The 22,799-nt window shown below is 36.4% G+C and overlaps 2 protein-coding genes across 2 annotated transcripts; one reads left to right on the top strand and one right to left on the bottom strand.

Moving 5' to 3' along the window:
- Positions 1 to 877: 877 nt before the first annotated feature.
- LOC147480394 (uncharacterized) lies at positions 878 to 2,416 on the bottom strand. Its single transcript, XM_086581168.1, has 4 exons — positions 2,283 to 2,416; positions 1,770 to 1,806; positions 1,170 to 1,586; positions 878 to 960 (listed from the first exon to the last, which is right to left on the bottom strand). Exons 3-4 carry the CDS (start codon positions 1,573 to 1,575, stop codon positions 929 to 931), a joined length of 438 nt encoding a protein of 145 aa, XP_086437294.1. The 5' UTR covers positions 1,576 to 1,586; positions 1,770 to 1,806; positions 2,283 to 2,416; the 3' UTR covers positions 878 to 928.
- Positions 2,417 to 12,641: 10,225 nt separating this feature from the next.
- On the top strand, positions 12,642 to 21,314 carry LOC147480395 (thyroid adenoma-associated-like protein). The gene is made up of 4 exons (XM_086577148.1): positions 12,642 to 16,158; positions 16,496 to 16,767; positions 16,989 to 17,585; positions 18,768 to 21,314. The coding sequence occupies exons 1-4, from the start codon at positions 12,790 to 12,792 to the stop codon at positions 21,208 to 21,210; spliced, it is 6,681 nt and encodes a 2,226-aa protein (XP_086433274.1). The 5' UTR covers positions 12,642 to 12,789; the 3' UTR covers positions 21,211 to 21,314.
- Positions 21,315 to 22,799: the final 1,485 nt, after the last annotated feature.

A 22,799-nucleotide genomic window follows, 5' to 3' on the forward strand; every position in this document is an offset into this window, starting at 1 on the left:
GATACCATTTGTCAAATTAGCAACTGGATACCGAAATTGAGTTTTAATTTCGGTAACTGGTTACCATTTTACTATTACATTTTTCAGCAATTGAACACCAAACTTTTGAGCAATTTTCAGCAACTAGATACCATTTGTCAAATTAGCAACTGGATACCGAAATTGAGTTTTAATTTCGGTAACTGGTTACCATTTTACTATTACAATTTTCAGCAATTGAACACCAAACTTTTGAGCAATTTTCTCAAATTAGGGAGACTGAAATTGAGTTTTAGTAATTGGTTACCGTTCTACAAATATAATTTTCAGCAACTGAACACCAAAATTTTGAGAAATTTTTAACAACTAGATACCATTTATCAAATTAGCAACTGGATACCGAAATTGAGTTTTAATTTCGGTAACTAGTTACCACTTTACTTACAAGTTTCAGCAACTAGATACCAACAATTTTCAGCAACTAAATACCAACATTTTGAGTAATTGTCAGCAACTAAATACCACTTTACTAAGCTTTGAACAGTAAATACAATGTCTTCAATTTATAATCCCATATGGTGCGGTGGTGCCTTTGCAAGTCATAGTTGCAATCTTACAGATAGTGCAAAACTCAGAGTAGCATTTTGGCGCATAAATAAACAGAGTTATATACATAGATCTCAAGTTTAAAACCTCCAAACACAACAATATAAAATTAAATTACCAGTAAACAATCCCACCATCCAAAAACCCAAAACTAGATCCATATTCCATACTCAAGAATCTTTGTTTTTTTTCTACCATTTAAAATTATCATAATCAACAACTTCTAAATACGTAACAGATCTAGAATGCTGAACAATTGATCTACCAATAGAATTAATCCATTATTCTTTCTCCTTCTCAGAATCAGCAATAAAATACATAGTCTCAGCATTAGTATGACAACTCAAAAGCAATAAGAGATTCTCTGGTGATTACCTGAAAAAAAAAAAAACATAGGTACAAGCAAGTTGCCATACAAAAAAACAGCACCGGGTAGTTTGCTTTTGAGTCTAAAACACAAAATCATATAATATTTAATAATAAATCATATAATTGAATCTGATCACAGATAAATGAACTAATAGTTGCAAATAGACTTCAAAACTTGCCTTCATTAGCCTCCAAGTCTTTAGTTTGGGCTTTACCTTTTCTTTTTTTATTCGCTTCGACCTCCTCCATTTCCTTAGACTGATCACCATCACTTTCATTTTCACCATCATTGTCGACATCTTCTTCTATACCCTCACCATCGACAGCTTCTTCCATACCTTCACCATAATTATTGTCACCACTACCATCCCTAGCCACAAGATGAGAACTATTACCACCATCTACATTTTCAGTCTCATTGACATCCATACGAATTTCACTATTTTCCGCTTCGACCTCGTCACAATGGGTTTTTTCAAAATCCATTGCTACTTTTTTGTTCTTCCTTCGGTTTGAAGCAGTCGGGGGCTTTCTTTTATTTTTTAAAAGCTCATCATTACTAACCAATTTTAATTTCATCTGATCATTATCCTGTCTGCTGGTTATCTTTGTCCTTGCCATTGCTACCAATTCTATAAAATAGCACTAAAAATTAGCAGCATGGTAAAAAAACTATTCATATGACTTCAAAAGTCAGAACCACATTTCCACACATTGAGATTAACATAAGCGCTCTTATGCAAAATCGTAATTTAGCAGGACCAAATACAAAATTTAGCTCACACTATTAGTGGACTAAGAAGAAATGTACATACCTTGACAGAGTTCCTTTTTCCTCGACAAATAACTTCCCTGAAACGAAATGAAACAAGTGAGTGATCAAACACCCAAAAAAACAAGAATTGCAAAAAAAAACAAAGTACTCTTGTTTCAGTACTTCTTACAACAAGTTAAAATAGTGAGCACCAACTCAAAATTTGAAATGTACGAGACTAACATATAGAAATGTATCCATCCCTCCTTTTCTTTTGTCTATAATTAGCCAAGTCAAAATGTATCCAGCATATAGAAATGAAAAACATATGAGAATGCACAAGCAATTAATTGTGCAAAGTTAGGATTCACGCGGAAACAAGTTAAACAACTGAAACCCTAAATTCCAAACCATTAATCAAGTTAATTAACTGGTTTTTTTTATATCAAGTTCGAAATTTTAATGGGAATGAAGTTCGAACCATTAGCAAACAAATTACTTGAGAAGACGGGTTTGGTGATTGGTGATGTGAAAGAGAAGAAAGTAGCGCCTTTTTTTGAGAGAGAGAGATTACCTGTTTGCGAGTTTGTTTGCGAGTTACGACTGTTTTTTTTTTCTTCGCGTTGCTCTAGATGAGTTACAACTGTTGGTAACCGAGGAAAGAAGTCGCCCAGTTACAAGGAGCGTGCCCTCTAATTTTTTAGTGAATCGGATATATTTTCTGGTAACAGGAACCGGTTTCGAGTTGGAGAGTGCCCTCTTAGGACCGGGGCGTGTATTTAACAGGACCCTTTTTAAATTAGAAAAAAATTAGATGGTTTATTAGCCCTCCTAGAAAAAAGAAGAAGAATTTTATTTGCGGATGTGAATAATGCGATTGGCTGTTGGACAGGGCTACCTTAAGGCATTTGGGCAGGGACTACCTTTAATAATAGTATTATCTTAGTTAAAAAATAAATAAAATGTGCTAGCTTTTATACAATTCGCTGCCAGACTGGAAAGGCAACTAATTAATTCAGTTGATAACGAAATTAAATTGAACCAAGAAAACTGTAAGTGTAGGACACAAGTAATCCATAATGATTTACTGAAGGATGAGTACTCTTTATTGAGAGATTTGTTGGGAAAACTATACTAATTGATCCCCACTAAAATAGTTTGAATATGAACACTCTAAATTCCAATCGAAAAATCTAAACTTTTATTATAACTAACAACCACAAACTTAAGTTATAAAATTAACTATCACAAACAAGCAATAACAATGTTAAATAACTTATCACAATTAGACACAAAATGTAATGTGGTTCGGCTAATGATGTCTACTTCCACGAGTGTGGGAATGAATATTACAATTACTCATCTCAAGTCTTTCCAAACTTACTAGATCTCTCTCCAGTAATATCTCCTTACAAATTTGATCTCTTTGCAAATGTTTTCTCTCAATTTTGGCTGCTCTCAAAATTGGTTTATCTCAAAGACTTAGTGGGTGTTTGGATATCATTTTTTTTTTTCAAAATCAGTTTTTCTCAAAAAGTATTTTTCTGAAAAAATATTTATTCTAAAAACAATTTTTGAATAAACATGTTTGGTTGAGAATTTTTTCTTAAAAACGATTTTATCAAACTAGTAAATTTTGTGATATTTTTCAAAATATCTTTGCATATCTTGGAATTTTTCATTAATGGGCAATCCATATGCCTTTGGAGCTTGATGATAAAGTGAGAAGAAAAAACTATTTTTTAACTTGAAAAACAAGTTTTTGTTATTTATCATAAAATATGTTTTTTGGACCAATAAATGTTTTTTAGATGAAAAACTATTTTCTACAAAAATAGAGACCAAATATGTTTATTTTTTCAAAAAACGTTTTTTCACTAATAACTGTTTGGGTTATCATTTTCCACGCGATGGCGTCGAGCTGCTTCCTTTCAGTTCGATGTGATCAAATCATTCAAAACTCAATTCCAGAAGTATTAGCTTCAAACGATGTCATGAGGTCGGTCAAGCTCCTCACAAACGATTCCATAGGGTCGTCCAACACTACACCATTTCAATGCCACCATACCGTTCTAGATATGGTGAGGACCATAACAAGATCTCCTTTTTATTGAAATATATATAGGTTATGCAACGAGGCATGGAAACTAGGATTGCAGACTATGGAGAGATGTTGACAAAAAGATGCCTCATGGGTAGCGTCGAAATCCCCATCAAATTTTAAAAGCGAATAATAATTTTACTGCGCATACGATCATTATTCACTGCACTTCGCCTAATAGTCATCGTCACCGTCTCTTTCTGTAAATCTTTAGAGATCAGTTATGATGATTCTTCCCCTCCCAATCCCACTATATAAGCTTACTGTTGATAGTTTTTGTCGTACCCAATTTCTCAACTTCGATCTTTTTAGAAAGAAATGGACATAGACGCTGAAATCATAGATGACATCCCTCTTTGTTTTAATCACAGTCTCTGTGTGAAACTCGCGGTAGCAAGAACATTGTTGAAAAATGTTCTAAACCAAAATAGTTGGCTGATTTATGAACTTGAAGAAATGGTGACCATTCTTGTCACACCCCGAATTTCGACAGAATTCGGAAAAACATTATTTGTTCCCGACTCTTTGATATTCGAGGTGTGACGCACTCTCAACTCCCAAAAAAACCCATAAACAGTTTAAATATGCGGATAATTTAAAAACCAATAAAATTTTTAAACTTAAACCAATAAAAATTTTAAACTTAAACCAAAGTCCTCTTCATTACAAAAATTAACAAATGAAAATGCAAATAACCTTATCTCAACTGAAAATCTATATCACCTCAAAGGAAAACAAAACCTATCTTAAAATGCGACGCTAACGCAAACCACAAGCAGCAACCAATCTTCTTCAACACTAAACCTATCAAGACTTATCAACTATGTTCATTTAATGAACACACCCGATAAGCAAACATGCAAATCGGGTCAGCATTATAAAAATGTTGGTGTGAGTAGCCCTACAATACAAATCATACTAATACATATATGTACCCAATAAATAAGGCAGTTATTTCCTCCACCGAGGCGCCTTAACTTCCAACGACTAATATAACATCCTTAAGTATCATAATTAAGGCAGGTAGTTCCTCCATTAAGGCGCCTTAGCTTCCAATAACCACACAACAAACTATACGCATAATAAATAAGGCAGGTAGTTCCTCCATCGAGGCGCCTTAGGTTCTAACTAAACAAAAACCAACCAATTAGCATATTATATATGTACCGCATTTCATGCTCAATTACTGAGTGGGTCGTCTCTGCCCAAGTAATTAGTTTGACCCAGTCTTCTGCAAAACCATATATAATCATCTATCTAAAGATACATCATTAACCAACATATTACCATAATTATATTAATTAAGGCTTTCTTTGCGTGTCCCTAAAATCACGTCGTATTTATGTCTTACCCAGTTTCCCTGGCTACCACAATTGCTTCCCAACGCCGAACATGTACATCCACATGCCTCCCCTTACATAATGAACCACTCCGTGCGTAACTACCCTGAGCGGGATGCCGCACACCAGGTAACCCTCACACGGAAGCCATTATGTAAGTACTGCCACTATTCGGCATAAAATATCGCGCGTCTCGTTCTAATATTGCGAACGGAATAATCAAGCCACCATTCGGCTACAATTGCCCAACACATGGGTCAATCAACATCTTATATATACACCCTACACAAGGGCCAATCATATCACATACGCCCACATAGGGCAAATCACATGAGTTGTGGTAGTCAGGTTCTAGGATTTTCTTTACGTAATTTATTCAGGTGTCATACATAACTATCTCATAATCATTTCACTATATCACGTGCATGTCAAATACATTATTGCACTAAGCCAAATATATTTAGAATTATCTCAATACATCTCATAACAACTTTTATTCTTTCACATGCCAATATATTATTGCACTACGCCACACTCCCGTGGGAAATATCCACAAATACTTTACTACCTCCTAGTAGCATCTCACAGATAAAATAATGGAGCGTTTATACATTTATTTCTCCAAAACTATTGCATTTAATATATATATCCCAACATATTATATAATGTCACAATATCAACGTCAAATTTTAATTAGATAATGACAGCCAAATTTATACAAGCTTCCACAGCATTTTAGCATTTGATTTGTCCATACAATTTACAACATAAAATGCAACACAATTAAACAGTCCACAGTCCACAATCAAAGCCCAATATATATATGCTTTACACACTACTCACGTCAAATCTTAATTAGATAATGACAAACAACGTTATATAATTTTCGACAATATTTTATTACTATATTTGTCCATATTCTTAAATATGAGAAAAACTGGAAAAAGTCAACATTCCACAGTCAACGGTCAACGATCAAAGTCAAAGTCGACACGTCATGGTCAAAGTCAAACTATCATTTCTATGTTCAACAGGTTCATGGTCATAGCCATGGTTCATGGCTAAGGTCAAAGTTCATGTCATGGCTAAGGTAATGGTTCGGACCCAACTGGCCAAGCCCAAACTTTAAAACCCGACCCCAAAAGTCTAAACCAACTTATTATTCAACCTGACCCAATTGGGGTCATAAGGACCAACCCACATAAAATTAGAAACCGGCCCAAAGAAAACTAATTAGTTTTGGCCCAAACAACTTAAACTAAACCGGCCCAAAAACTTTGAACTGAAACCGGCCCAAAAACTTTAAACCAAACTGGCCCAAACAAAACAAATAGAACTGGCCCAAAACAGTTTAACCTAACATGGACTGGCCCAAGCAATACAAACTACAATCGGCCCAACCAAAACAAAACAAGGTCGGCCCAACCAAAACCAACTAAGGAATTAGGCCCAAAGCCCAAACCGACCATCGGTCTTCTTCCCTATCACCCCCTTTAACTTTACCACCACCACCACCACCACCGCCAAGTCCGCCACCACTTTTAACGTTTTCCCCTTAACCCAATCGGTTTTAATCCCTATAAAACCCCTTAAACTTTAATTAAAGCCCCAACTCGATTTATTAACTCCATCTCCTACCTCCAAACTAGATCTAGATAAATTCCCACCGCCATTAAACCTAATTGAAAACCCTTACTCCAAAAAAACAGGTGGGCCTGCAAATAATTTTTCGATTCCTCCCTCCAATTCGTCCTTAACCTATATTGCCGATCGACAACACACCCACTTTCAAACACACCCCTTTCAACCCATTATCAATCCACCAACCAAAATCAACCAAAACAGTTAGAATTAATTTCTTTAAAGGACGTCTAGGCGCGTATCTTTTGGCAGCCATTAATGGAGCTTCGAGCTTCAACCGCCCTTTCCAAAGACCCATTCGAAAACTTCATTCCAACCTCCAAATCCCCATTTTGTCAATACCCAAACTCCCATTTCCAACCCATCACTACAACCAATTGAACATCAAATACTAATAAACTATAGTTCAACATAAAAATGGACGACGCCATTGGCCTTGCCGTCGAGCTTGAAACGACTCCTCACAACCGATTCTAAACCCGACATCAACCAACGAGATTTAATATGTAAACAGTGTTCACTAATCTACAACAGTTCCAACCCGTATACAGACCAACGGTTTGTTTTGGCTTCGCCGCCCGTTAACGGCTTCTCCGAGCCGGCGGTTCAAATCAAATTTTAGAGTTTTAAGTTTTAACAACACAACAAATTTCAACCGAAAAGAAATCGACAGTAACGAGGATTTTATAAAAGTAAAATCCATAAAATATCTACTCACCTGTATTAAAACTCAACTCGACGAATCCCTCTTCGTTCGAATCGTCATTTTGCTCCACCCTCCAAAGAAAATTCCATAAATGCACGAGTTTCTAGCTCTGCCTCCATTTTTATTATTTTTTATTCTCTAAGAACCCTATTCTCTAGAACAATGTGATTATATACTTGGGTTTGAAACCTAAGCCCAACACAGACTCGGGCCCAGAAACCAGGCCCACATATATATCCCAAATCCAATCCAGCCGATTTTTAAATAAATAATTTAATTAATTAATAAATAGAAAAATACGTATTTTAAATACGGGCGTTAGAATTCTCCATGATGCTGATACTGGGGACTCGGAGATGATCAATCTTATCGATGAAGTAGAGAACCTTCGAGATGCATGCAGAGCTTACAAGATAGTGTAGAATCTAAATTTTGATTCAAACACACAAAATCGAATAATACGTGTAGAAAACAAACTTGAACTAAATAAATTTTATTATATTAATTCAACCACTTATATATATTAAACTTCATTAACAAAAGAACTTACGACTTCACACTAATACATCTCTTTTCAACAATGCATATATATCTCTCTCATTATTCTCTCATATATATATATATATTGCCAGCCCGATATGACATACGGAATTGACATACACAATCCAAAAGCGGACTTGTACATTGTTCTAAGGGCTGATTTTTGGTAGATATTATCTCTCTACCATGGATAGTATCTCCACAAAAAATTAGCTCAATCGGATGTGTCTAGTTTTGTCAAAAGAGTGTCAAAAGAGTGTTAAAATTATGGACCGTCAGATAAATTTCTAATTTGAACTCAATTTTTGGTAGGATTAGACATGTTCAAAGGAGCTGATTTTTTGTGGAGATGATCTCCATGTTGTGGAGATCACATCTCTATAAAATAAACTTTTAGTTCATTATATAAGTAGGTAGGATTGCGTATGTCAATTCCGTATGTCATTTCTGTATGTCGACATAGCCAACCCGTATATATAAAATTGCTAATATGAACAATATATGTTCATATATATTGCTAATCACATCACTTTTTAATTAATTAACATGCAACTGTAATTTAACCAAAATAGCTAAATCTAAAATTACTAATTTCAACAGCTTCCCTTAATTTGAGATCTAGCAACAAGTACTAAATCTCAATTTAGTAATTCTAACAATCTCCCTTAAATTGGGATTTTGGAACACGGTCATTCCCAAGAATGTCTTCAGCTTGATAAATTCTTCAACTTTCAACGGCTCCATGATGATATTTGCTACTTGACATCCTAGTTGATGAAATTTCATTACAACATTAACATTAACATTACATTAATGTTAATGTTGTACTTACACTTGACTTCCGTGTGTTTACTCCTCCCATGAAATATCAAAACCTTATCCTGGTTTAGACTTGTACCGCTTTAATATTGGCTTGTACCGTTTTTTATTTTTCTTGCAAACACTTGGAACCAATCTAGATCTTGATGAGTTCTCCCCTTCTACACTCTTACTCTTCCCACGAAATACCGAACCTTTTTTGTATATTCTCAAGTTTCGCTTGGATCTTTTACTATATATCTTGTTTGCATACTCTTGGTACCATTAAAATTTTCACAAAACTTTCCCCCTCTTTGATCCTATACGTATTTTTTTCTATTTTGTTTATATGTCTTTTGTACCAATTTACCTCTTAAACAGCTATCCCCCTTTTCTGGCTTGTAATAATGTTGTTTATGTAGTTCTTCTACCACTCTTGATTTCAAATCATTCACCATCCTCTTTTGCTTGTATTTTTCTTTTTGCACTTGTTTGACATCAAATATCGTTTTGTCACAAAGAAACTCAGTAAATTTTATTGTCTTAATTTTCTCATCTCCATGGATTTCTCCATCATATCTATGATCATATTTTCTTCTTCATGTACTATTTCAATACTTTCTTCTTTTTCTTCCGTCGTTGGCACTTTTTCTTTTTCTCCTGATAATATTGGTGCATACACAAATTTTTCCTTTTTAGTTGCAACAAAAACTCTAAATCATTAACAAGTAAATTTTTTATATCACATTCCCAATAAACCTTATCACGTACTTCAGGCTCTTCAACATCAAAATCAAGACTAACAATCACTTCTTTTGAGTCTAATACTTCTGTGTTTTTTTCAATTTCTTTTTCTGAAACCAACTCTTCTTCTTCACACTTGTAACACCGAACTTTAGATTTGTCAATCCTTTAATTTTCACCAATATCACTATCAAAACAATCATGTAAAATCTCTCATGCATCTTTTGAAGTTTGAGCGGAAGCAAGAATTTTCTTATATATAATTTGAAATACCTAGTCCTCTACGAATACAACATAATGCTAGACCATCTCTTATTTTGTTTTCTTCTATTGTATCTTTTTCTTCTTTGCTCAATAATGCTTCATTTTCAAGTTCTTCAATTCCTTGATCAGACTTTCCATATATTTAGATACTTAAACACAATCTCCATCTGAAAACTCCAATGCCCAAAATTCATGATCTCTTCCCACTTTGGAACAATCCACATACCATCTTCCATTGATTAATTTTGGATATTTAACCGTAAAAATCCGATACCATATATAGAATCTAAACTTTGATTCAAATATACAAAATCGAATAATACACATAGAAGACAAACTTGAACTAAATAAACTTTATTATATCAATTCGACCACTTATATTAAACTTCATGAACAAAATAACTTACCACTTCATAATGATACATCTATTTTCAACAATGCATGCATCTCTCTTATTATTCTCTCATTTTTTATTTTTTTGGCTAATCACACTACTTTTTAATTAATTAACCTGCAACTCTAATTTAACCAAAATATCTATATCTAAAATTACTAATTCCAACACCTTCCCTTAATAAATTTGAGACCTAGCAACAAGTACTAAATCTCAATTGATATAAATCTAGCAACAAGTACTAGTAATTCTAACCGATAGGGAATGTTGAAATTGAGGACAGAATCGATATGCTCATGAATAGGCTGAAATATTGGACTAAGGTACAAGAAGATTCGGCTGAAAAAGATTTGGAGATTAAAAACCTTCATAAAGAGCTGGAGAAAAAGATGGAAGTAAGTGATGATGCTAATGATGAGGAAAGTGATGCAAGGAAGTGATACTGATGATGAGGAGGAAAGTGACGCTGAGGTGGAAAGAAACGATGATGAAGATGAGGTGGAGGAGGAGCAAGTTTAGTTAGTTGTTGTATAGTCCTAATATTAAAGAGTCTGTTTTTCTTGGTACTTTAAGGTTAAGTCTAATGGTGCGCCATCCCACCAAATATGGAGAAAATCGTGATCCAATGGTGCGTCAAAACACCAACCCGTTAACACTATCACTATTAATTTACCTATACATAGTGCGAGTTTTAGTCGAATGGCGTATGGTCTACACGCCACTTTGAAAGGTAGGTAGAATATATTTTGCTGGCATGCCACTATAAATGGCGGGTAGAAAGTGTTTGCGTCACTAGGAGTGGTGTTTAGCAATACTTGCTTAATTTTGGCTACAAGCCATTAGGAGAGTTGAGGCAGCTAGAAATTCGAATATTTTCTTCACGCCTTTGATTGGCACTAGCAGATGGTTTAGAAACTATTGGGTGCGACTTACACCATCTCACTAACACTATCCCTGTGCTATTGTGCTATAGTGGGATAACACACAAAACTATTGGACTTGGCCTAAGAGCTTGTTTTTTTAAGAGTCTATTTATGTTATGTATTTCAAGTTCTGTTCCTCTCTCATATAAAAAAAGAAGAGTTTCCAATTAAATGTGACATTACTAATTAATTATGTGGATGATTGCCAACTTGTTCGAATTATTGTAGTGCTGCCGAGAAAGAAAGAAAATAAAATCACATTACTTTGAAATTAAGAATAGAAATCACCATTAATGCACCCATCTTTTAAAAAAAAATGAAGAAAAATATTCAATTTTCTAGCATTCATAAATCTTTACAGTTTCTAGTTTAAAGAATAAAATACAATTTTATATTAGATAATAAGTAAATAAAGAGAATTCATAGAAGAATATAGTTCCTCCCATTCTACATAAGTATAGTAACTGTCACATAGTCATTTGCTCATCCAGTATCAATATAAAAATATCAATCATCACATCCAGTATCAATATAAAAATATCAATCTCTGAATGTAAAAATATATAAAAAAACAAAACTCATGAAACGGAATAAAATATTCTGTTTAAAAATAACAAAAAAAAAACAAAAAAACATACGAGACGGAATAAAAGGTTCCGTCCGAAGTTCATAACTCAGCTGCTATCTCTGTAGTAAGTGCTACTCTCATTGTTACTTTGTGAAAAACTACCCTCTCATTATCACCTTTACATTGGGTCATTGTTTTTGGTTCATAAAAAGGGTGACAAGTTGTTATTTCCCTTCAAAGTGATTTTTTTGCACGTCACATGCCGCTGATTCCAAACCATTGTGCACTACTTCAAAAATATTACACATCAGAAGATCTAAAATATGTGTCTAAAACGGTTAATGACCGTGGCTATTAGTATCAATTGATACTTAGTAACATTTAGAAATGAAAATTCGTCTTTCAATACTATTCCAAAGCAAAGCGAGGGCTCAGTATTTTTAGGTGCATCTGATTCTTAGCAAAAGTATCACTTTTGACTTCTCTATGCGGTCCGTTCGGATAGTCACTCTCTGCCGCCGAGATCTTTCCGAAGATGATAATGTATTTCGCATTTTTGCATTGGGAATGGCTCTTGCCGTTTTCACACCTAATTTTATGTCCTCTTGGCTCTTACAATAGCGAGCTCATTAACATTTTGTTATATTTTTGTACCATGGAACATGGGTTTTATGGATGGAAGATGTTTGGGCCTTTTCTGGATAGGTCTGACCCATAACAAAAAACCCATTTCATCATGTTAGCGAATATACTAAACTGCCCTCGTCTTCTCTACTTAAACTTTTCCAGCCTCTCTTTTGGATGAAGTTTTGAGCTTTTTCTTCAGGTGATCATTTCAATCTCATTACTTGACATAACTCACCATATTAATCTTTCAAACATTTCCTAAAACCCTAATTATTAGTTTTTTACTAGTTTTCGAGAAAAAAACACATTTTATTTATATATTTACTGCTGTAATTCTAGCTTAAGTTTACACAAAAGTATGAGGTAGAAATCAAAGAAGAAAAGGTATACAATTTAGATATTTCAGTTCTTGAAGATCAGAGAAGTGGAAAAATAATGTCTGCTAAATGGCGAGCTTTACAACACCGGCATCAGTATACGTACACTGCAATTATTTTTCCACAATATTACATTGAAAAGTTGAATAATTTGCCTTTAGATGTTGTTTCTCTGAGGTTCTTCACTGAATTGAAGGCGTTGATATCTTTGAATTCAATATATGCTCAAGTTAATCAGGTTAAGAAAGTTGCCACGGCTTTTGGGGAGTTACTTGATAAGAGTGGAGACACTGTGGTTTCCGAGGCTTCTTGGTTTTATTTAGAGATTCTGTTTATTGAAAATTCTCTTACATTGCATAGGACATTAATTTCTGTTCTTGCTAAAAGCCGTAAGTTCCAATCTGTAGTTGCTAGTTGTTTTCGGTCACTGTGTAATGATTATGGTGTATTGGGTGTGAAAGGGAGGAGATTTTCATTATGTCGTGTGGCATTGTCGATGATGAGTTATCCTAAGTTGGGGTTTCTGGTGGAAATTGTGGAGGAGTGTTTGATTTCAGTTGCTCTGGATGTAGCTTCTGGTTTGAATGTTGTTGCTCTGGAGGTAAACAATGGGTCTCGGCCATCACCGGTAGCAATGGAACAGTGCCAAGAGGCGTTGTCCTGTTTATATTATTTGCTTCAGCGTTTTCCTTCCAAGTTTACCGATTCGAAGGATATCCATGGCAGTCTGATTCCCAAAGACTCAACTATTACTGAAATAATTATAGAGGCGATTATAAGCATTTTGAAGTCGGCTTCCTTTTCAAGGGATAGCTTGGTCGCTGCTGGTGTTGCCTTTTGTGCTGCACTGCAGCTGTGTTTGACTCCTGAAGAACTTGGTTACTTGATTGTTAGAAGCTTGTTTTGTCATACAAGCGTCAATTCTATCACATGCGCCAAGAGTGAGTCTGGGGACATTGTAGTGAAAGTGCCATATAAGGGGGACTTGTATATGGATATTGGAAAGTTTTCAGTATTGAGCAGGCTCTGCTTGATGAGAGGGATTCTTACAACAGTTCCAAGAACAGTACTCAATAACCATTTTGAGTTATCTGGGGATGGGTCAAACCGTTTGGGAGTTGATGGGTCTTGTAGCAACACAGTTTGGACTATACTCTTTGATGGGATTCTGCCTGAACTGTGTAACTACTGTGAAAATCCTGTTGATAGTCATTTCAACTTCCATGTATTAACTGTGATGCAGATCTGTTTCCAACAGATAAAAACCTTAGTATCAGCTAACCTTGCGAATCTATCAAACAATTACAATCCCCTATCTGAAGAGATGGGGTCCCGAATATTGAGAATAATATGGAATAACTTGGAAGACCCTCTTAATCAAACAGTCAAGCAAGTCCATCTGATATTTGATCTCTTCGTAGACATCCAGTTCACCCTTAATTCAGCAGAGTATAATGAAAGGATGGAGTCTTTCTTGAAGAAGACCACGTCAGATCTTCTGTGCTTAGGACCACGCTGCAAGGGAAGATATGTTCCTCTAGCCTCTCTTACAAAGAGGTTGGGGGCAAAGACTGTACTGAAAATGAGTCCAGATCTACTCTTCCAAACAATATATGCCTTCATTGATGATGATGTTTGCTGTGCTGCTACAACCTTCTTGAAGTGTTTCCTTGAGTGCTTGCGTGATGATTGTTGGAGCAGTGATGGTGTTGAGAGAGGGTATATGAATTTTAGAGGGCTTTGTTTGCCTCCTATTATGTATGGGCTTGTTTCAGGAGTTCCGAAGCTCCGCTCCAATTTGAACACATATGCTCTATCTGTTGTGCTTGAGGTGGATGTTGACAGTGTATTTCCCATGCTTGATTTTATCTCAGTTGGAAAATACGGAGAAAATACTGAGCTCAGTTGTCCTGAGCTTGCTGGTGCCAGGATGGCTTTATCAGTCGATCAGCAGGTGGCAGCTCTGGTTTCATTGCTCAAGGTGTCTCGCTCCCTTGCTTTAATTGAAGGTGACATTGAGTACGATGAATCCTTAAGTCTTCATGAGATTGATCTGAGAATAGAATCTTTGGATCGTTTTGCTCTTCTATGCGTGAAGGGGATAAAGGTTAAAGTGCTTGTGAAGTGGCTTGTACTTGCACTTACACATGTTGATGAGACACTTCGAGTAGATGCTGCGGAGTCACTGTTTTTGAACCCAAAGACATCTAGTATGCCTTCACATTTGGAACTCAGTTTGCTTAAAGAGGCAGTTCCATTGAACATGCGGTGTTGCTCAACAGCTTTCCAAATGAAGTGGACCAGCTTGTTTAGAAAATTCTTTTCTCGTGTTCGCACGGCATTGGAGCGGCAGTTTAAGCAAGGCTCTTGGAAACCGTTGATAAGTTCCAAAAATGATGAAGTGGATTTTGATAAGAAAACCAAGGGAACTGTTGCCCTCAGAGCAGAAGATCTTTTTCAATTTATGAGGTGGTTTAGCTCCTTTCTTTTCTTCTCATGTTATCCCTCTGCTCCATATGAGAGGAAAATCATGGCCATGGAACTCATTCTAATATTGATCAATGTCTGGCCCGTCATTCAACCATCACAAAGTAACGGTATTTCCACTCCTGCAAGCTGCCTCTATCCTTACAATGAAGGATTCACATTACCTGATTCGACGCTGTTACTGGTTGGGTCAATTGTCGATAGTTGGGACAGGCTGAGGCAGAGTTCATTTCGCATACTTCTACATTTTCCTACCCCACTTCCTGGCATTGCCAGTGAAAATGGGGTCAGAGAAGTAATAGTCTGGGCTAAAAAGTTGGTATGCAGTCCACGTGTTAGGGAAAGTGACGCTGGAGCCATGAGTTTAAGGCTCATCTTCAGGAAGTACGTCTTGGATTTTGGATGGTTTGTAGGAGCTTCAGTCAATGCTGTTTGTTGTCAATCACAGTCTGAGTTGCCTAATGGTTCTTCTTTAATTCAAAAATCTAGGTTTCCTGTAATAGATTATATACTCTCCCTGATTGATTGGTTGCATGTTGTTGTGCGTGAAGGAGAAAAGGATCTTTCTGAAGCATGCAAGAATAGTTTTGTTCATGGTGTATTGCTTACACTAAGATACACATTTGAGGAGTTGGAGTGGAACTCTGATGTAATCTTTTCGAGCAGTTCTGAGATGAGGAATGCTTTAGAGAAGCTCCTAGAGCTGGTTAAACGGATAACCTCTTTAGCACTTTGGGTGGTTTCTGCAGATGCATTGTATCTGCCTGAGGACATGGATGATATGGTTTGCGATGATACTTTTCTCTCCGAGATACCAGTTGAGACATCGGTGCTTGAGACTTCATCTCAACTTCAGGTGACTAATTTGAAACCCGTGGACGCTACTGTGACGCCATCAGAACAAGTAGTAATGGTTGGTTGCTGGCTTGCTATGAAAGAGGTATCAAGCTGATTTTCCACGTGCACTAGCTCTTTTGTTCTTTCTTAATGCATTTGACAGCGTCATAACTCCATATGTTATTATGGAATGTTGACATTTATTTTACTTTCTTTCGTTATTGTTGTGTCCATGCACTGACAGTTATATTTACATGTTGCTAAGGAACATTGTTAGTTATGTAGTGCTCAGCCAAATATTAGTTGTAATTGTACATCAAGATTCTGAAGTTAAAATAAGAAGAAATGTAACATAGATATTTAGTATGTTGAATGTGTAAAGCATGAGAAGATGGATTTCCATATTTATCTTAACTATAGTGGAACCTTTTCTCGTTCAGGTGAGTCTTCTTCTTGGAACCATTACAAGGAAAATACCTCTTCCAACTTGCACTAATTCAGGCTCCTTTAAGACTGGACATCACGTATCTGAAACTTCTGATAATTTTCCGGTGATGGGATCTAATGAAATACTTGTCCTTAAACAACTTGAGTTGATTGGGGAGCATTTCCTTGAAGTCCTTTTGAAAATGAAACATAATGGAGCCATTGATAAGACTAGGGCTGGATTTACAGCTCTTTGCAATCGCCTTCTATGTTCAAATGATCCGAGGTACTTTCTTGCTTCATTTTTTTTTAATTCTCTCTCTGTTTTTGGCATGCTTAATTTGAGATGAATATAATAGTCATCACTAATTGTTTGTTTAATCGTCAATGCTTCCATTATTACTTGCTCTATACCCAAATATTGGGGGTTTCCAGCATGATTTTCAAAAAAATCTAGCCACATTATGTAATCACTTTCTAAACTATCTGTCACTTCTCACTTGTTAGACTCTGTGAGATGACCGAGTCTTGGATGGAACAACTTATGGAAAGAACAGTTGCCAAGGGACAGACGGTAGATGACTTGTTACGAAGAAGTGCTGGGATACCTGCAGGATTTATTGCTCTCTTTCTTTCAGAGCCAGAGGGAACACCAAAAAAGCTTCTCCCAAGGGCTCTACGGTGGCTTATAGATGTTGCTAACACGTCTATGCCTAAACTAATGGAAGCTCCTTGTCAGAATGGTAGTTCCGGTGAAAATTTATCAATAAATGCAAATAATACAGGTTTTTGTGTCAATCCAGTAGAGATGACTATAAGTGAAAAGACCTCTAAACTACGGCATGAAGGTGTTATACCCACAGTACACGCATTTAATGTCCTCAGAGCTACTTTCAATGATACCAATTTAGCAACAGATACATCAGGTTTCTGTGCCGAGGCTTTGATCATATCAATTTGTTCGTTCTCATCACCGTATTGGGAGGTTCGAAACAGTGCTTGTCTAGCTTACACAGCCTTGGTCCGTCGTATGATCGGATTTCTTAATGTGCAGAAACGTGAATCTTCTCGCCGGGCATTAACTGCGGTAGAGTTTTTCCATAGGTATGCTATTTGTCCAATTCTCTGTTGATATGGTTCATTATCTTTTTTTTGATCTGGAATTTGTAATAGTAATACTTCAATAAGAGGAAGATGAAGAGCTTTTTTGTGAAATATTGCTTGCCTTCATTTTTATATCATGAGAGTAATCTATGCTTCCTTACATGCCATGTACCTTTTCTATGTGTATCCTTCTTTAAATCATCGCATTGTTTGAGAAACTGGAAATCACGTGAAAATAGAGTTTTCTGAGTGAAACTTGTATAATTACATTAATGCCTATTGCAGGTACAGGTCCCATAACCTAATCTATTCAAGAACATAAATAGTTAATGTCACATTTGTTTTGTTTTGTTTGAAAGTACCAATGTTCTGTTATTCTATTTTTGATAATTTAGTTTTTTCCTTTTGCAGTTGTCTACTTGTCCTAGTCAATTGACCTCCTTAATCTGTTGTTTTATTTAAAATCTAAGCACTGAAGTTCTTCTTTTGTTGTAGGGTATTGGTATGTACTAAATATATCATATTCTATCTTGGTTATATTGGTTGAGATTCTTATATGCTATTGCCTATTGTAGCACCTCCTCTTCACATAATAATTTCTCAACTGGAAACCAGAGTGAGAAAAAAAAGAAAAGAAAGAAAGAAAGAAAGAAGGGAGGTGTCTGTGGAACTACAAATAGTTGAAAGTAGAAGTGGGAATTTCTGTGCAGTCCAGTCAGCATGTTAATCCAAATTTTAAGCTAAAGAGATGTTATACTCTGCTTTTTTTGTAAACATCGTAGCATTACTGTTTGTCAGTGAATGGTTCGACTTTTTCCTTCCATGAAGTTACCAAATCACCACGCCACCTCTTCTCTTTAGGTGGGGTTCTTTAGAAGTTCCAATATTCCATGCAACGATAATCATAAGTAGATGCTTTGAAAGTACGAAACAAAATTGTTTTATAAGAAACAAAACTTCAATGCCCATTATGGTCTGGACCAATCACAGCACGACTTGTCCATAGTATGCTGTAATTGTCTGCATTTCAAATTAATATACCCTTGTGCTCCCTGATGGTTGATGGAATGTTATTTAATCGATGTTTTATAATTATGTGTTTCTACTTCTATGTTTTATCCGGCTGAGTATTTGTTGGTGATTGGTGTAGTTTGTTTCTAATTGAATTTTTCTTGCATGAAGGTACCCTACATTGCATCCCTTCCTATTCAATGAATTAAAAGTTGCGACCAAGTTACTCAGTGATGGATCCTCAAGGAATCTGGAATCTAATATGTCAAAAGTTGTACACCCGAGCTTGTGTCCTGTTCTTATTATATTATCCCGACTTAAGCCTTCTATGATCAGTTGCGAGACTGATGACCCTTTGGATCCCTTTCTGTTTATGCCATTTATCAGGAAATGTTCAACTCAAAGCAATCTCCGTGTCCGTGTTCTTGCATCAAGAGCTTTGCTGGGCTTGGTATCCAATGAGAAACTGCCGATCGTTCTGCTCGATATTGCGTCTGGGTTGCCTCATGTGAGGAATCAAACAATTAATTATTTATCATCGGGATCAATCAACGCAAACAATGGGACGCTGTTGTCCTTTAATTCTATTCATGGGATGCTGTTGCAGTTATGCTCTCTTCTGGATGTTAACTGCAGGAACTTGGCTGATGTATCTAAGAAAGATCAGATCATTGGTGACTTGATTCAGGTGCTTAGGATGTCTTCATGGATTGGCTGCCCCAACACGTGCGCTTGCTCTATCCTCAGTACTTCATACTTACAAATGTTGGATTACATTCTTGGTATTGCTAGAACGTGTAAGATAAGCAGACATGTTAACACCATCAGAAGCCTTCTTTTGGAATTATCTTCAGAATGTTTAGACATTGATGCTTCTAGTGAGTCTACAGTTCATGATCCAACTAAAGTGGAACTGCGCAGGGTGGCAGCTGTTTCCTATTTTAATTGTGTTTTTCAAGCAAATACTGAAGGAGCCGAAGAAGGCTATCAGATGCTGCGGCGAATGTGTTTGCCTGTTTTGAATTCTTCAGAGGTATCTGAAATTGAGAATGAAGTTACTGGACTTCAGAAAAGGCTAATTCTCTCCATATCTGATGCATCCTATGAAGTTCGACTTGCAACTCTAAAGTGGCTTCTTCGGTTTCTTAAATGGAGTGTTGGTGGAGCCTATGTCCAATCCAGCAGTGACATTGGCAGTATTCACCAGTGGGCTATTACTAATTTGCAGCCAACGCTAATTCAGCTCTTAAGTAAGGAGAACAATCCTAGATGTACTTGTTACATCTTGCGGAATCTATTCACTTGGAACTTGCTGCAGTTCCATAAGCCAAACATTCAACTGTCCCTGGAGACGGTCTATATTGGTTCTATGGATTGTGATTCCTTATTGCTGTTTTGGGATCAGTTGATGTCCCTCAACAAGGTTGTCAGACATACAAAGATTAGAGAAACACTAATATGCTGCATGGGTGTATGCATTAAGAGGTTTGCAAGGTTGTTTAAAAATTCTCGTCTTCTTGACGGAGAGGGAAAGAAAACCATTAATTCTAGTGAACTTGACCAATCAGAAATATGGAGCCACATCTATGAATGCATATGCTCTTTTATTAATTTAATTAAACGATATAGCAACTCATCCGAGCTTGTGAACATGCGCAAGGCGGCTGCCGATTCCATGGTAGCCTCAGGATTACTTGAAGAAGCTGGGCAAGTTTGTTCATTTGTATCTAATTCCCAAGTTCCCTCTGGTGACCAGAATTCTTTTTTGCCATCTGAAGCTGCAAACCTGTATGCATGTAAAATACTAGATCTGTGGTTTACATGTATATCGTTGTTGGAGGATGAAGATGTTGGACTCAGAGAAAGCCTTGCTGAGGATGTTCAGAGGTGTTTTACTTCCGATCGATCCAGTAGAAGTCATCATCTGGGTGTGGTTCCTACCCAAGTGGAGAAAGTAATAGAGTTGAGCTTCGAGTTCTTATCCTCGGTCTTTGGTCATTGGCTAATGTATTTTGATTACCTTGCACAATGTGTACTGAATACTGCAACATATAATGTAGTTCAAGGTGACCTTGTTCGACGAGTTTTTGACAAGGAGATTGATAATTTCCATGAAGAAAAATTGTTGATTTGTCAAATATGTTGCTTTTATATGGAAAGGCTGTCAATATCAGTGTCCTGGGGAATCGGCCTTTGCGATGGGCAAGAAGTCTCTATCTTCTTACAGAAATGGAGAACAAGATTTTACGACCAGTTAATATCATTTGCCACTGATTATCTAAGGGCTGAGGTCGGAGTTGATTGGATCGGTGGTCCAGGTAACCACAAGGACGTTTTCATATCGTTATATGCCAATCTTCTTGGTTTGTATGCGCTTTCAGTGTGCCTCTTTGACAGAGAAACTGTGATTTGTAACCCTAATTTATTAGACCTTGTTGAACTTGAAGGGATTATTAGACCATTTCTTAGGAATCCCTTAATTTCTAACCTGTATCTGTTGGTAATCCAATCCCATGAGAAAAAACATGGTGTTGCTCTAGATCCTTTAGTCCCCAAAACCAGTGAAGGTTCCTGTATTTGGGAGGGTTTTGATCCTTATTTTCTTCTCAGGTAGGATGTATTGTATTTTTGGTATGTTGTGCCATACAGGATGTTTGTATGAGCTGTAGTTATTAAATGATTTTATCCCTTGGTAATACAATGGTCGTTTCAGTATCAGATATTCAGATGTGTCTCTTACATTTTTCTTCCAGCAATGCCTCTCTAAGCAACTCTCATATCAGATTACGAAGGTAAAACAGCCACAATACCTCATCATAAGCCGCACCAATGATTTAAAGAGCAATGGGAAGACCAGCAGCTACACTGTCAATAGGCTGAAGTTTCGAGAGGCTTTACCCTCACTGCTTAACTGCTTTACATCAAGAGCTGGATATAACCCCCAAGTGTACCACATATAAAACAATTTGACTTTCTAGTGCACCAAAGACTCAGCATAACACAACGCAAAAACTAAATTTTCCCTCTAGTAAATGTTAAAGTCTTAAAGACTGTCTACTGTTACAGTAGTCAGTAGATGCAGTTGCCATTTATATTTCTTTGCACTGAATACATACTTCATGTTGAAAGAAAATAAATAGGACGGGGGTCAATATGTGGAAGAGTATAAAAACAACCGTTTTGAAATAATAAGTAAATTATGTTACTCTCAAATTAGTATAAATTCAACACCCCATCAACTATTTCTTTCAGGTCTCCAAAGCAAAGTAAGCATATTGAAAGATGTTGTCGAAGGTTTTATTTGTCGCGGCATGTTTGGCAGTCTCGATGATTTCCCCTACAGTAGCCCAACTACCTTTACCCCCTTTCTTTGGGGGTTTGCCATTTCCACCACTTCCAGGACAAGATATCCAACAATGTTTGTCATCTCTTCAAAACGTAAATGGATGTTTGGCAGAAATCTTTGCATCTTTTACTAGTGGCAGAGCTGGCCAACTTGGTCCCGCTTGTTGCAAAGCCATCACAGATATCAATACCAGTTGTTGGCCAAAACTATTCCCCTTTAACCCTTTCTTTCCACCTTTGCTCATGGGCAATTGTGCTAAGGTTCTAGGAGCTGCACCTTCCACTACACCTATACCCAAAGGTACAACTACCAAAGCAGGTGAATCAAGTGTCAAGCCTTTAACTGTTGCATCTGCACCAACTGATATCAAATCCTAGACCAGTCAATTTCTCTAAGTCATCACTACCATTTAACATTCACATCATAAATCATGAAGCTAAACTTTTTGTTAGTTGGAAACAAGAGCTAGATGCCATCGTGCTCGTTTCTTCATAGTTCTAGTAGTATGTTTCTCATGTTTATTTCATCTCTATTATGAATGAACGCGAAATAGATCGTATTCCTTTCTCAAATTTCTTCCCTTTACACTTTTTCTAGTTTGCATGTTTGCAATGTTTTTCCATTATTGATTAAACAAGTAATACTTTAATAACTCTACGTTTTGAGTTTAGAGCATAGGCAATGTCCAACCAAGGGGTGTCAATCGGTTCCAAAACTTTGAAAATGAAAGTAGATGAACCAACTCGCGTGCTGCATTAAACATCAAACTCTAACCTGAATATTACTATCTAAGAAGCCCCGGGGAAACACCACCTTCAGCCGCGAACCTGTATTACTACACTCGTTAAGTGCAATGA

Source organism: Coptis chinensis, chromosome 8, assembly GCF_015680905.1.
Source record: "Coptis chinensis isolate HL-2020 chromosome 8, ASM1568090v1, whole genome shotgun sequence".
NCBI lineage: Eukaryota > Viridiplantae > Streptophyta > Magnoliopsida > Ranunculales > Ranunculaceae > Coptis > Coptis chinensis.